This window comes from Solenopsis invicta, chromosome 13 (genome assembly GCF_016802725.1).
Source record: "Solenopsis invicta isolate M01_SB chromosome 13, UNIL_Sinv_3.0, whole genome shotgun sequence".
NCBI lineage: Eukaryota > Metazoa > Arthropoda > Insecta > Hymenoptera > Formicidae > Solenopsis > Solenopsis invicta.
This window is the reverse complement of record NC_052676.1, coordinates 8295357-8311475: the sequence shown is the minus strand read 5'-3', so window position 1 is coordinate 8311475 and position 16119 is coordinate 8295357. Positions and strand designations below refer to the sequence as shown.

At 31.3% G+C, this 16119-nt stretch overlaps 1 protein-coding gene across 2 annotated transcripts in view; it reads left to right on the top strand.

Annotated features, from left to right (window-relative positions):
- Window positions 1-15345, top strand: part of LOC105202956 (fatty acid synthase) — a 38853-nt gene extending 23508 nt beyond the window's left edge. For both annotated transcript variants that reach the window (XM_039456577.1, XM_039456578.1), the window contains exons 11-20: window positions 226-530; window positions 2173-2571; window positions 2652-3676; window positions 3744-3985; window positions 5332-6034; window positions 7389-8217; window positions 9093-9574; window positions 10775-11029; window positions 11506-11757; window positions 15120-15345. In XM_039456577.1, coding sequence (XP_039312511.1) covers window positions 226-530; window positions 2173-2571; window positions 2652-3676; window positions 3744-3985; window positions 5332-6034; window positions 7389-8217; window positions 9093-9574; window positions 10775-11029; window positions 11506-11757; window positions 15120-15227 — 4600 coding nt within the window. In that variant the 3' untranslated portion in view covers window positions 15228-15345. The remainder of the gene's footprint in view (window positions 1-225; window positions 531-2172; window positions 2572-2651; window positions 3677-3743; window positions 3986-5331; window positions 6035-7388; window positions 8218-9092; window positions 9575-10774; window positions 11030-11505; window positions 11758-15119) is intronic.
- Window positions 15346-16119: the final 774 nt, after the last annotated feature.

Genomic DNA, 16119 nt, shown 5'->3' with positions numbered 1-16119 from the left:
AATTTAATAATGTGCGTAAAGCAGAAAGATGTCGAAGTATTCTTCAATCAAACTTATAATTGTAGAATAAAAAAAATAGATATTCTTTAATAATGGTAAAATAATAGAAACTTTAATGTTAGCACTCAAATTTTATGATTATTTCAATTCTGACTTCAATTTTGATAATAAACGAAAAATTTATTTATAATTGTATTATATAATAAATTTTAATGATGTTTATAGATGGGATTACTTAGAAGATTATTATGTTGCAAAATATTGTGGAAAGAAAAACGAAATATACAGAAATCAAGAAAGTGTCACTATTGATATAAATGATGTAGATTATGTATACTTAACAGGCCACGTTATTAACGAAAAAAATTTATTTCCGGCTATGGGATATCTTTACCTTATCTGGAAGATGATGGCAGCATTAACAAATCGTAATGTTAACAAATTAGCAATCGTATTTGAAGATGTTAATTTTATTCGTGCTACAGTGTTTTCACAACAGAAAGTCAACTTAATTCTTTCTGTCCTAAAAGGTATCAAATTTCTTTCATTATCCAGTTAATTTTGTAATGATACGCTTTGCTCCTTGATCGGAATTGGCTCACCGGGAACGCTCCGGTCGTATTTCCAATTAAATTATCTTTAATTGGATTATCTTTACTGGTTTGGTTATGGGCAGGAACGGGTTTTAATTATTTGTTATACTTTATTACAGTTAATTACTTTTGCATAAAATGTAAATGATTTAAAAAAGAGTCATAAATGTTTCTTTAGTAATTTTTTCCGTAGAATCAATTGGCATAATTAGTTTTCCTTTACAGTGAACTTTTAATAATTTGTTTATAACAATTAGTTGTAAAATTTATTTTTGGAAAGGGCTTTTTATGTCAGTAATGTTTTCTTATACTCTTATTTCTACTTGTTATTTTTTAACTATCTTTGCTGGTCTGATCATGGACTCTAACAGTTTAATGCTCAGCGTGACTGATAAGCTTTTTAATCTTATTTTAATTTCGTCAGTCTGATATGACGTATTATTGTTTATTACACGTCACCTGAAAAAGAAGAGGACAATAACACTTAATCACTGACTTTAGACTGAGCAAATATATTTAGACAATACTGAGAGCGTATAATATAAATGTTAAAATGGAAAAGTAAAAGACAGAATGTTCTGCGTGTTCGTGGCTAGCACGCTAGTGAGTGTGTGTGTGTGTGCGTGTGCGTGTGCGTGTGTGTGTGTGTGTGTGTGTGTGTGTGTGTGCGTGCGTGCGTGCGCGCGCGCGCGCGCGCGTGTGTGTGTGTGTGTGTCGAGTTAGGTAGCTTCTTCTCTTGCTGCTTTTTTGCTCGCGTCAGGGTTCGCCGCCTTGGGTTAGAGTACCCTAGAGATCTTATGGGTCTCTAAAGTCCCCAGAAGCAGAACGCCATCTAAGTGCCGCTTTAACCATGTTACAGAAGCTTTTGCGTTACACGTTTATATAACTTATATTGTTTACCACCTGATTTGATAGTCAAATTAGTAGGACGCCCGCACGAAATTCGAAAGATCCAGGTTCAAATCCTGGCTAAGGTTTTATTTCTTTGTAATGAAATTTTTGCAATTTTCTTTGTGAGTTAATCTTATACATGCTTTTAAAGTATTAATATTATGTTTTAATTTTGTTAATCTGATGTGACTTATTATTGAAGTTATTTTTTATTAAATACTTCCCGAGTTATAAGGTTTGAAAATATAATATAATTTACAAACATCATAACTCAAAGTACTGAAAAATAATGTGATTATAGTATTTTGAAAAACTTTTATTACCAGCTATTAGATTGTGGAATCAAAAATAGGGTATTTTATTTAGAAAAATACATTTGATCTTGACCTGCCCTTGGCGCGATCCAAAGTCAAACTGATAAAATCAGTAAATAGATCATTTAAAACTCTACAACTTTTGTCTAAAACATTTCTTTTGGAAAGCCATTCCAGCACTTTCCAAACATCCTATATATATTATATAGATTGTATATACGAGTACAGTGTTTAAATTTAGAAAATATCGTGCATTTCTTTTTATATTAATTGCTTTCAAACTTAATAGTTGGGTAATCCCGTGGCGATATTTTCTTGCTTGTTGAATCTTTTTACAATGTGTTAGGTTTAAATAAATTTATATTTATATCTAGGGAGTAACAGGTTTGAAATAATCGAAGGAGATAATGTTGTTGTTACTGGAATAGTGCGAATTCCAAATAACATTGAAAATGAAAAAATATCTACTAATCTTGTTAAATATGAAGATGAAGAAGAAGTAATGAGTACAAAAGACATTTATAAAGAATTAAAACTTCGTGGTTATCAATACACCGGCGAATTTCGTGGAATAAAAAGTGCAACACTTACGGGATCAAATGGTCACATCACATGGACATCTAACTGGGTGCCATTTTTGGATAGTATGTTACAAATGATGATTTTAGGACATAAATCAAGAAGTCTTTATGTTCCAACGAGAATTCGCAAAGTGGTAATTGATCCAATACATCATGTAAAGTTAATTGAGAATTGTCCAATTAAAAACAGACGTAAGTAACATAACTGTGATGCAATAAAGTAAAAAACAATTCTGTGACAAATAAATGTCATTTGTGATTCTACGTTACAGAATTTTCTGTTCGTCATTTCAAGTCTTTAGATGTTATAACATCCGGAGGAGTAGAAATTTCTGGCACTGTAGTTAAATCTATATATCGTCGACAAAAAGCAGTTAATACCATTCTTGAAGAACAGAAATTTGCTGCTCATCGTGATTTTGGAACTATGTCGTTACGCGATGCAATAAGAATGTCGATACACATTGCACTCGAATGTTGCAATATGATAAATATTAAGATAATTGAATTTATTGATGATGCTGATGAAGTAACTTCAGAAGATCTAAATTATCCATCTGTTAATAAAATTTTAAATGATTTACCAAAGATTCGACATCATATCAAACTGGTGACAAAAAATAGGAAATTTGAAAACCTCTCTTTGCCAAGCAACGTTTCTACAACGGAGATTACCAAGTTGTCAAAAGACGAAAAGAGTTTGATGATCATTGGTTTTAATATTTTGACCAAAAATAGTAAAATGCTTTATCAACAATTACTGCCATTGTTAATGCCGCAAGGCTTTATACTGACTTTGGAGGAATCCGATGCAGTCTATGATAATTCGTGTATGAAGACATATAAGTTGGATGTCGTACTAGAAAAACAAATAAATAATAAGACACTTTTACTGCTAAGAAAAACGAAAAATGTTGCGAGAAATCAATATCGGGTTATACATATAAATAATTACGAATTCAAATGGGTAGAAGAATTGAAATTAGTCATGAACGAACAAAGTCAGACTGGAATTGACACAAGAATAATACTCGTTGCGCAAGATTTTGAATGCGGATTACTAGGTTTTGTTAACTGTTTACGAAAAGAACCGAACGGTGAATTAATTAGAAGCGTATTTATTCAAGATGACAAAGCGCCTGCTTTCTCTTTGCAAGAACCATTGTACACAGAGCAGCTTCAATTGGATCTACCAATCAATATCGTACGTTCTGGAAACCTTTGGGGATCCTACAGACATTTTCCATTACAGTCATTGAAATTAAAATTGGTAGAGAATGCTTACGTTACACAGACGGTACGTCAAGAATTTTGTTATAAATTTAATTGTATACGTAATAATCATTTATTATAATTTTTATTAGGTACAAGGTGATCTGAGTACTCTTTGTTGGGTACAAAACAAAATACCTTCTTACAACGAACATGAAAACATCATTAACGTAATTTATACATCTGTTAATTTTAAAGATATTATGACAGCTACTGGTAGACTATCCGCTGAATCTATCGGACCCATTGAACGTGGTAATGATTGTTTAATTGGTTTGGAATTTGTTGGTTTTGATAAGCGTGGACAAAGAATAATGGGAATGTGTTCACATGGGTAAGATAATGATCTCTATTCAGTCACTTTTAATGAACAAAGATTTTTAAGATTAATAGTATTTGTTTAACATTCAGTTTAATTTTAACTTTATCCTGTTAAATTTAATTTTAAGTCTTACGACAAAAGCACTTAAGACAAAAAGTTAAAAATATGTTGTTATATTTTGTATTTTATACTGCGCATCATCCAATTTATAAAGTAAATGCAATTAACAATGTTTCTGGTAGCCAAAAGCCAGATACTTAAATCTGTTAAAAACAAATTTAATAAAATATTTTTTATAAATTTTATAAAATGCTAACAGAAATAAAGTCAACTAATAGAATATGACAGCAAAAACTAACAATAAGTAGAACTTTCTATTTTGTTATCATTTAAATGTCGCAAATAACCACTGTTTTAAAATGTTAAAAATTAATCTTTTATTATAATAAACCTTTTTTTATTTTAATGAAATATTAGACCATTTTAAAGATTAAAAAGTTATTTGTTTTTTCGTAAATAAATAATATACTTTCTTTAAAAAGGTGGAGAATTAAGTTACGTACCTAATATTATCCTCTTCTTCACGAAATACGTGAAAAATTTGTTTCCAAAATATTATCTCATCCAGAATTTGAATTCTTTTACATTTCATGATCCTTAGCTAATTCAATCGCTATAGCATGTGATTATATCGTAACAATCATTTATGTATGTATGTATATAAATAGTACGTACATATGTATTAAGAAAATATTTTGTTTAAGCCACATATATTAAAATATTAGAAAATATTACAATAAGACTGCGATTTGAATTGTATAAATCAAATCGAGAAACGGACAGTATATGGTCACAGCAACATCTTAGTGCTGTAAGATAATGTTTCTTTTGTGTTTTTTAAACACAATTAAATAATGTGATATTACTCCTTTGATTCTAAGAGATCAGTCTAAAAGCTGTTACTAAAACCGAAATTACCAGCGCACAATTCGAAGAAAATGAGTTTAAAATACAAGAAACGTCATTGTATGATTTTGATATGACCGCACATTGGCCATTTCTCCATTTGAATTGTGTTATACAAATTGTGATCTTCTAACATTTTACTAATAAATTGTTAACATTCTAGTAAATACCAATTAAAAATAACATAACATCAATATTATAATTTCACAACAAAGTTTTACGTACATGTATTCTATTACATTAACACTATTAACTGTAAAGTTGCAACATTAATGTTAAGTTATAATTAATTAGTATTTAATAGGATACTATTGACGTTCTGCTTATTGTAGAGTAACTTTTATACGTGTATATCAAAGAATTAAAATGCTTTTTAAAATCATTATGTTTAGAGGAATGACAAACGTTCGTGTGGTTGATAAATATCTCAGTTGGATTATACCTGAAAAATGGACAATGGAAGACGCAGCAACAGTTCCATGTGTGTACACCACGTGTTATTATGCTTTATACATCAAAGGTAAAATGAAGAAAGGAGACAAAGTGTTGATTCATTCTGGTACTGGAGGCATTGGTCAAGCTGCCATATATCTTGCGCTTTATGAAGGTTGTGAAGTGTTCACGACAGTTGGAACTGCCGAGAAACATCAGTTTATAAGAGAAACTTTTCCCTCTATTGCCAAAGATCATATTGGAAATTCTCGAGATACAAGTTTTGAACAAATGATTATGCAGTGTACAAAAGGTCGTGGAGTAGATATCGTGTTAAATTCTTTAGCCGAAGAGAAATTGCAAGCGTCTATTCGCTGCTTAACAAAGGGTGGTCGTTTTTTGGAAATTGGAAAATTTGATATGATTTCCAATAATTCTTTAAATATACCATTATTTCGTGGAGGAATTAGGTTTTATAGTATTTTATTAGATAAATTACTTCACTTATATGAATCAAATGTAAAGCAAAGGATAATATTGTGGAAAAGAATAACAGAGGGTTTAAAAAATGACGTTATTAAACCATTGTGTAGAAAAGTCTTCGAAAGAAATGAAATAGAAGCTGCTTTCAGATATATGGCAACTGGAAAACATATTGGCAAGGTATGATAATTCCATAATACGAAGTGTGTTCAAAAAATACCGGGAATTTTCGTTTTTTGAAAAAAATATTTATTTATTCGTCTACATTAATGTTGTTGCCTTCAAAATAGTCACCATTAGATATTATGCACTTATGTCAGCGCTTCTTCCAATCCCCGAAACACTTCTCAAACTCGATCTTTGGGATAGCCTTTAGCTCTTTCAGCGATGCGCTTTTAATGTCATCTATGCTTGTAAAACGACGGCCCTTTAAGGTTCTCTTTATTTTTAGAAATAGGAAAAAGTCACACGGAGCCATGTCTGGCGAATATGGAGGCTGGGGCATCATTACAGTATTGTTTTTGGCCAAAAATTCACGAACAAGCAATGAAGTGTGAACAGGTGCATTATCGTGGCAAAAGCCATGAATTGTTTTTCCATAAATTCGGGCGTTTTTTTCGGATCGCTTCACGTAAACGGCGTTGAACTTGTAGGTAGTACTCCTTATTGATCGTTTGACCTCGTGGCAAGAATTCATGATGCACTATGCCATTAAAATCGAAGAACACAGTGAGCATAACCTTCACGTTCGACCGCACTTGTCGAGCCTTTTTCGGTCTTGGCGAGCCAGAATGTCTCCACTGGGACGATTGAGCCTTAGTTTTGACGTCATATCCGTAAACCCGTTAACATTTCACACACTTTGTTATTTTTTACGCAAAATTTGATACAAATTCTTTGATCCATTTTTTTTCAGAAACGAAAATCGCCGAGCTCATAAAAACACGTGTAACCTTAGCGGCTGCCACAGACAAAGTAAACAATGAATACAGCTCAACATTTCAGCATACTTCAGGGGCATGTATACCAACATAAACAAAAAAAAATTTAACTGTCGGACTCTCCAAACCCGCGAAATTTAAAAATTCCCGTTACTTTTTGAACACACCTCGTATATATATGGAGAAATGACTTATTATGATACAACATATTTTATAAAAACACATTAGAAATATTTCTTTTGTTTAATTAATACTAAAACTAGAAACAAATAAATTTAATAAAGCAAAATTTGTCTAAAAATTTAAATAACGTTTCCTACTTATATGTACATGTCTATAATTAACATTAATTATTGATTGCAATTATTATTAAGAAATTCTTTGGTATTTTAAGTATAATACATGTTATTCCTTACAATAATAGAATTATGTTTCGAAGTACAATATTAACGTTAATAATAAAATTAATTAATATTAACATAAAATCAGTAATCAGTAATTAAATACAAACAATTTCAATAATAAGATGCAAGATAAAATTCCTTTTTTCAACTCCTTCTTTGTTTTATAGTTAAAATTTGGCATGTTTGTAGATAATAATAAAAGTCCACGAAGAAAATGATTCTTTGAATGCTCCTCTACTCGCTCACCCGCGATATTATTGCCAGGAAAATAAATGTTATGTCATTTTGGGTGGACTAGGCGGTTTTGGTTTAGAACTAGCAGATTGGTTGACTCTTCGAGGTGCAAAAAATTTGATATTGACATCACGATCTGGAATAAAGACCGGTTATCAACAATCAAGAATAAAGTTATGGCAATTTTCTGGTGTAAATGTACAGATTATTACAGTTAATGATACTTTAAAACATGAAGATTGTGAATCTATATTAAAATTTGCTGAAAAAATGGGACCAGTGGACGCCATATTTAATCTTGCAGTTGTGTTAAAAGATTGTGTATTCGAGAATCAATCACCGCAAACGTTCAAAGATTCATTCAAGTCAAAAGCATGGATGACGAAAAAAATGGACGAATTGTCGAGAACGATTTGTCCACAACTTCGACATTTTGTCGTGTTTTCTTCCGTTTCATGTGGAAGAGGAAATGCGGGCCAAACAAATTATGGAATGGCTAATTCCGTAATGGAGAGAATCTGTGAAAGGAGAATAGCAGAAGGATTACATGGTTTAGCAATACAATGGGGTGCGATTGGTGATGTAGGACTGGTTGCAGATATGCAAGAAGACAATGAAAAAGAGCTTGTTATTGAAGGTACATTACAACAACAAATATCTTCTTGTTTGAAGACATTGGAAATGTTTCTGTTACAAAACCGGCCTATCGTAAGCAGTATGGTTGTTGCTAAGAAAACAAATATCGGAGTAAAGAATGTTTATGAAAGCATTGCTCATATTATGGGTAAGTAATTTTCTAAGCAGTTTAATAATATGTCGGAGATATTTATTCAAAATATTTGGAACCATTGATGTTTTTAGCACTATGAAACTGTAGTTATATAATCATTGAGATACTAGCGTTATAAAGTTTTATACAACGTTACGACGGTGTTTATTTTACCGCGCTACAATTTAAACCGCAGACTTTGGACAAAATAGAACGATGTTAACACGTTACTACTATGTCACATGTCTTTATGTTTTATTAGTAATTTTTGAAATTTTAGGTTCTTTATTACGATATATTAAAATGCTTGAAAATGCTACAAAAATGACCGTATAATCAGTATAATTAATAATATAGCGAATATTGATGACTAATTATGTAATTTTTATTATTATAAATTCAGGGTGTCAACGGACATTAAGACTGCCCTAAGTTTAGCCAGTAATCGGGCATTAAAATATTTATATATAAAATTAATTTAAATAAAACAACTATATAGAATATATTTAAACAAAATTTTCAAATTAAAATATTAAGACATTTTTTTCAATAGTTAATTAGAATTTCTTAATTACGTTACAAAAATCACTTGCTCTAAAAATAATTAAGAATTGAAATCTATCATCTCATATAATGTATTTACATATTCCAGCTCATTCATTATTATCTAAGTAAACCATTACACAACTAAGCTTTTATATACAAGCGTAATATATTACAATTTTAAAAATATATTTATTTGAAAATTTATGTTTATAAATATTTAATAATAACTGTTTTTTAATATGTGGTCGGATACTGGGCCATATCTTGCCACTGGGATATTTACTTTAATTTATGTTATAAAATTAAATCTTTAAATATTGAACATCTATTTTAATTTGAAATAGGAATGAAAAACGTAAACACAGTGGCACATAACATATCACTGGCTGAATTGGGTATGGATTCGATGATGGCAACAGAAATTAAGCAAGTGTTGGAAAGAGAGTTTGATATTTCCTTGACAACGCACGATATTCAAAATCTTAATTTTGCTAAACTTAAGCAAATGACAAATGTAATCGAGCAGGGAGAAAAGGACGATACAAATAACATTAATAAGATTACTTTTGAAGCTAATATTTCTCAAAATTTCAATATAATGATTAAAAATTCAGACATGGTTCCAGATGTTCTTATAGAACTTGCTACAAAGAAGGAAGTTGGTAGAGGCAATGTATTTCTCTTACCAGGAATCGAAGGATGTTCAAACATATTTAAATCTATAGCATCAGAAATTAAATCTTCGGCAATGTGTTTACAACACGGTGCAATTAATATGCCTGGTCATACTCATTTAGTAACAAAGTCAGCTGCTTATTTGCTACCTGTAAGATTTTATAAATTATTAAAAGTTTTGTTTAAATTTTTACTGAACAATTAATGTGTGTGTATAATACATATCTCATATAACACCAATTGTTATGTAAAGTTTTCAGAAAAATTTCATATTTATATGCAAAAAATGTGAAAGAGGTCTGCAAAATGTCATTATAAAATGTTGCAACAGAAATGCTTCAAAAATTCATCATATATTATATATAAAATTTGAAAACATAGTTAACGAGCAGAATGATTAGCGCACAATTTGTTCCTTTTTTTTTAACTATTTTGATGCACGTTAATGAAAAGAGAAATTGTGGAATTCTCCGGACGAACATTATGCAAAGTTCAAATTGTAAAACTTAATACACGTTTATACGTTAACCTTTTAATTAAAACTATTTAACAAATCACAAGCGAGTGATAATATCTTCTAAAGATCATTCAAGAGAGTGTTTTTGACAATACATGTTAAAATCAAAAGGTGATTTCTCTAAAGTCAATAATTACCAATGTCTTGGCATTTGATCAAAGAAGTTTGGACATCTTACAGAATTATCATATTTTAATGACCTAATACAATTATTTTTGGACTTATACCTAGCTCAATTTTTAAATACTTTTGTAACATTTTGTTTATTTGATGTGTTTTGATAATTGATAGTTTAAATATTAGACAATAATACAATATAGTTATACGTTAAATAGCAAATAGCGAACATAAAATTCTTATTATGGTTTATGTTTACATGCTATTTTAATTTTGTAAATTATATTTTAATTTTTTCAAAAGATATTACTTTTCTTCTACACCCAATAATTCATTCCCAAATTTTAGAATATTTAGGAGTATACGATTACTCGAGATTTCTTGAGTTCGGATCGGGTTTGGAAATTTTCTCGGAATGGGACCAAAAGTTTGTAATGTTGTTTCATTTGAAACTAAAATTGGAGTATTCAACGGTTATTGTGAATCTATATACTTTTTGACTTACCTAATTTTAAATTTGAGTACGCAAAATTTACAAACTTTCAAGGTTCTGATCGGAGTTGACTCGATTTCAACTTTGTCTGCCCGAAACTTAGATACTCAACATTACAAACTTTTGGGTCTTGAGAAAAATTCTCAACTTGACCTGAGGCTCAAGTATCCGTAATTTTGGGTATTCTAGAAGTATTCTATATATGTTAATGTTTATATTTTTAGTACGTACTGGAGAAAATGAAAAATCAAAAAGAATTCCTAATTGTGGGATATTCGTTTGGATCCTTAATTTCTATCGAATTAGCAAGATTATTAGAGGCTAAGAATTTTTCAGGACGCTTGATACTTATAGACGGAGCTCCTGATCAAATGAAATTTTGGGCTGAGAAATATTTCTTCGCTACTTCGCAACATGTATTGCAAAATAATACGTTAATTTGGCTAATGGATTTATACAGTAGACCTGGCAAGGAAAAAGTTAGTGTATTATAAAAACATGCAATTTTATTATAAGAATTACTATACAGTTATACATAAACTTAACCCTTACTCCCCGTCATGAGGTCATTCGTGTCCAATAAAAATTTCGCGCACCGTGTACGTTGGTACAGTACGTGCTGCACGCGCTTGTATCTAGCCTAAAAAAAGTTACATTGCTAGCATTAACACGCCATACATGTGTCTAAACGTTGTTATGAATTTATATTATTTTTTTAATAATGATAATGTTTTGATTATTAATAAATAGCTATTTTTGTGTAACTAGGTCAATAAAGACCAAATTAACTCGAAGCGTTCTCAATTTAAACATTGTTTTTTAAAATAAATTACATCTTTAAAATACCTCTCTATGACTTCTTTTTGTAATTACTTTATATCATTGTTTTGTAAAATAGATTAATATTTTTGTTTCTCATTATTTACAAAAAATACAAATGTATTGTGTTTTACAGTTATTATTGCAGCTGGATAGGTGTAATACGTGGGAGGAGAAAATAAAAATACTTCATACTTATTTTCCAGAAGAATTAAATATATTGACTTTGGAAAATCAAAAACTTATATGTTCTACAATGTATGATCATTTAAACGCTGTAAACAATTACAATGTAACTTCATTACCTCGCCTTAAATCACCAATAACATTACTAAAACCTACGGTTGTACTTACTACTTATACAGAAGAGGACTACGGTTTACATAAGGTATATTTAATTAGATAATATAGAACTTTATTTGTCAAAATAATCGATGCAAAACATCCTTGATATACTGAGTATTGAAAAAAATGGGTCACATATTTTGATAGCAGGTAGTATTGATCAAAACAAAAAGAAAAGGTCTAATTAACATAGGTCCTAAAACTAATATTTTTAAAGATACAAGCTATTTTGTTATTTGAGCTCTTTGTCATTTTCTTATTAGTCATGTCATTTTTAGAATGTAATGAACAAAGAAGTAGAGGAGAGTGGAGTACAATAGGAATATCTTTTTTCTGGGTGTTATAAAAAATAAAAAAATTATGAGGATTTGGATGAAAAAAACCCGTCGAATTGAACTAAACTCGATTACTTGCTTTATTCTGTATGTGTATATAATGCTGTACATGATGCCTCGAGCGTGCGTGCGTATCCTGTGTGAGACTTAGAGTAAGACTGACGCCCTCTTATGTGACGTCGAACGCTAGCGCGTAGGCATAGACTACGCGTGGTTAAGACACGAAATCAAAATCATACAAAAATGAACACACACATAGAGAGATAAAGAAACAATTTTTATTTTCATATGAAATGTAATCATTTATCTTCCATAAAAAAACTGAAGTAAAGAAACTGCATGTATGATAACAAAATAAAAACTTTTTTTTTTACCAAAAAACAAACAAATTTTAATGCTAACTCGGCATTAGAGGAGTTGCTCTATGTGATTACCATTCACACGCATTGCCATTCAGCCCTACGTCTTAAAGAATCACGCACTCTTTCAAATCACGTATTCTAACTTTATTTCTCTCTCCCGATATTTACGTTTGGTTCAAAATAGATATTACAAGCCTACTCCTTTGTTTATTACATTCTAAAAATAACACGACTAATAAAAAAATGACAAAAATCTCAAATAACAAAATAATTTGTATCTTTGAAGATATTAGTCTTAGGACCCGTATTAATGAGATCTTTTCTTCTTGTTTTGATCAATACTACCTGCTCAAAATATACTATAAACCCCAAAATATAATATAACCCTTTTTTTGAACATTTTATGTGTTTTTTATTTGAAGAGTTTTTAAAAGTTTTAAAGAATTTTTTTGGTATTCAAGCAATAAAATCAATCCTGATGTGTCTTGTAGACACATGTAATATGTGGGCCATAGACATAACACTTGATGTGCATGTCTGTCCCCTTATGCTAAGCTGTAATACATAGCTTTTGAAATTAACTTTTGTTTATAGTAAATAGAGGTCAACGATCTAGTATATTATTAACCGAGAGGGTTTCCGGATGGATACCACGTGCGTGTTGGGCACTTTGCCCTTCCGGCTAACCTCTTTCCACTAATAGAACATTGCCTAACCTCGACCTACTTCCAGGAGAGTTCTTTGAACAAACCTCTGGAGCAGCAATGGGATCCCCTGTTTTACCCATTATTACAAATATCTTCATGAAACATCTCAAAAACAAAATTTTGAAGAACGCATCCCTCAAGCCTTCCACGTGGTTCCGATACGTAGATCACACATTTATTATATAGAGCCACGGCAAAGAGACTCTCCCACCTTTCCTTGCTTTTCTCAACGCCCAACACTTAAGGATTAAATTCACAATGAAAGTAGAACAAGAGAACCAAATTCCCTTCTTAGACGTGTTGGTTCGAAGAAACGGAGATGGTACCTCAGGCCATCGGGTTTATCAAAAACCAACCCACACTGACCGGTATCTTTACGCAATCTCCCATCACCATCCGTCACAAAAGAATTCAGTTATCAGCTCATTGGTATACAGAGCCTTTACAGTTTATGAACCAACGTTCCTGGATGAAGAGCTACAACATCTTAATCAGACCTTGACTAGAAATGGGTATAACAGCAAGAACATTGATTAGTTAACCAAGAGATTAAATAACAAGATCTCCAGTTCCAATGACACCAAAACTCTGGAGGAAGAAAGAGTAAGGAAAATGACGGCTGTCCTTCCGTATCTTCAAAGTATAACAGAGCACATAGGCAGAATTTTGAGTAAGCATAACATCAGAGTAATCCTCAAACCCCAGAAGAAAATTGCTCGATTACTCCTTAATCCCAAGGATCAAAGGTCTAGCCTGAAAACACCAGGTGTGTACAAGATACCTTGCGTCTGCGAAAAAGTGTACATAGGAGAAACCGAAAGGAGGATCAGTACACGGATCAAGGAACACCAGAGATGTGCCAAATACAGCCATTTTTCGCAATCAGCCTGGCGGAACATTGGATGGAGACTGGAGATATCGTGCAGTATGATAAGTCTATCATATTGGCCCCGTCCCAAGGCTACTTTGCCAGAAAATATCGGGAAAGTGTGGAAATCTTGAAACATCCTGACAACCTCAACCGCTTTTTGAATTGACCGGCCAGTCAATCAAAACGCTCTGATTGGCTGACCAATTAACCACCTCCCATCCCCACCGGGTGCAACGAGGATATATAAGGACCACCACAACCGAAAGAAGCTCAGTATCGGAGCTCTCAGCCCTGATAATGCAAGCTGCAATGTTTGCAAAACGTTAAGGCAAAGTGCCCAACACGCACGTGGCACCCATCCGGAAACCCTCTCGGTTAACGATATCAAAGGCCATAAAAGCCTCAAGACTGGATTTAGTATATTATATAAATGTCTATCATATGCAAAATAATATTTTAATTTAAAGACACAAAAATATTATATGTATTTATAATACTCGTAATTTGTTGCATATTTTATATGATTTGTATTACGCTGTTACTTTTATGAGACTTTCTTGCATGGAATCCTTTAAACTTCTAATATGTTTTTTAATGTATGATATAATAATTCAAATTTAATATTTTACGCAATATGCAATTTGACTATTATTCTTCTTTCTAATCATTTTTAGGAATGTAAAAAGTACACACAAAAAATTCAATTTGTATTATAATCTATTGTAATCTACTAAAATTTATTACGTTCTATACTAAAATCAGAAGAAAACAAAATTGTATTATCAAAATATATTTCATTTATTTTTATTTTGGAACCCACTTTGGAAGGTTTATCTTGGAGAAGAATCTTTACTTATATCAGTTTTTTTATTGTGCTTCCAATATATCATGTTCTTGTAGAGAAAATCAGTTTGGCTTTATTGCCTTTTATCGAAAGGTTTTTTTCTCGAAAGAGATTTTATAATTGATTAATGATATTTTTTGTCAATTTTGTACACAACTAAGGAATTGTTTAATTTTTAAACAGAATTAAAGTTTGTCTTTTATGACTTTTCACCGGATCTCTACACACAGATTTTAAAAATAAGATTTTAATTTTATTATGAAAATTATTGCAAAATTATTTTTAGGTTACCGAAGGCAAAGTGCAAATTCATTACGTGGAAGGTACACACGTCTCAATAATGACCAACAAAAAAATCATATCAGCTATTAATGAAGAATTGGTGGAGGAATGATATATTTTCATGTAACATTTCATATATTTACATATACATATTGCATTTTGAAATGTATGTATAAATGTAAAAGTATAAAAAATATAGTATAGTTTGAAATAAAATACAATATCTATAATATTTGTAATTCTCTTTGCTTTAAATAATTATATTTTATAAAAGTTATAATTTTAAAAACTTCTCTTGCATCATCCCTTTTTCTCCTCTTCTAACCTAATCTTCAAATTCTAAGCAGAATCTGTACACTGATACAGGGTGTTGCGTTCACATACATGTCGGTCTAACTGGTTGCCTATTCGTACAGGCGCGCATGGTGGTACACAACTGCGTACGCTTCGACATGTCGGTAAGATATTGCCGACGTGACAAAGCGTACGCAGTTGTGTACCACCATGCGCGCCTGTATGAATAGGCAACCAGTTAGACCGACATGTATGTGAACGCAACACCCTGTACAAGCTATCTGCATAAGATCTGCGTGTCATTTCCGTTGTAAGAAACTTGCAGAAATCTGCAGATCATATTTGTACAAGATTTGTAAAATATCTATACACTACTTCTGTTGACAAAATCTTATGTCACTCTAATAGTTGAAGAATTTTGCTAGACTGTTTACAGACTGCAGTTGCGGGAAGAATCTGCTTCAAGATAGCTCAATATTTGTACCAAGTTTCTGCAAACAGTTCATATATAAGTGCACGAATATTGAAGCAGTGTGCTAGCAATCTGCCAGCATGGCTGTATTGGGAATAATCTTCTGCATATCTGATTCAATTCTACTGCAATTAACTGCACGCAGATTCTGTCCTGCAGAAAATGCTACTAGGGTCTCTAGACATCTTAGAAACAGATGTAAAAATCTTTGCCCGAGCTAAAATTAAAGGCCAAATAT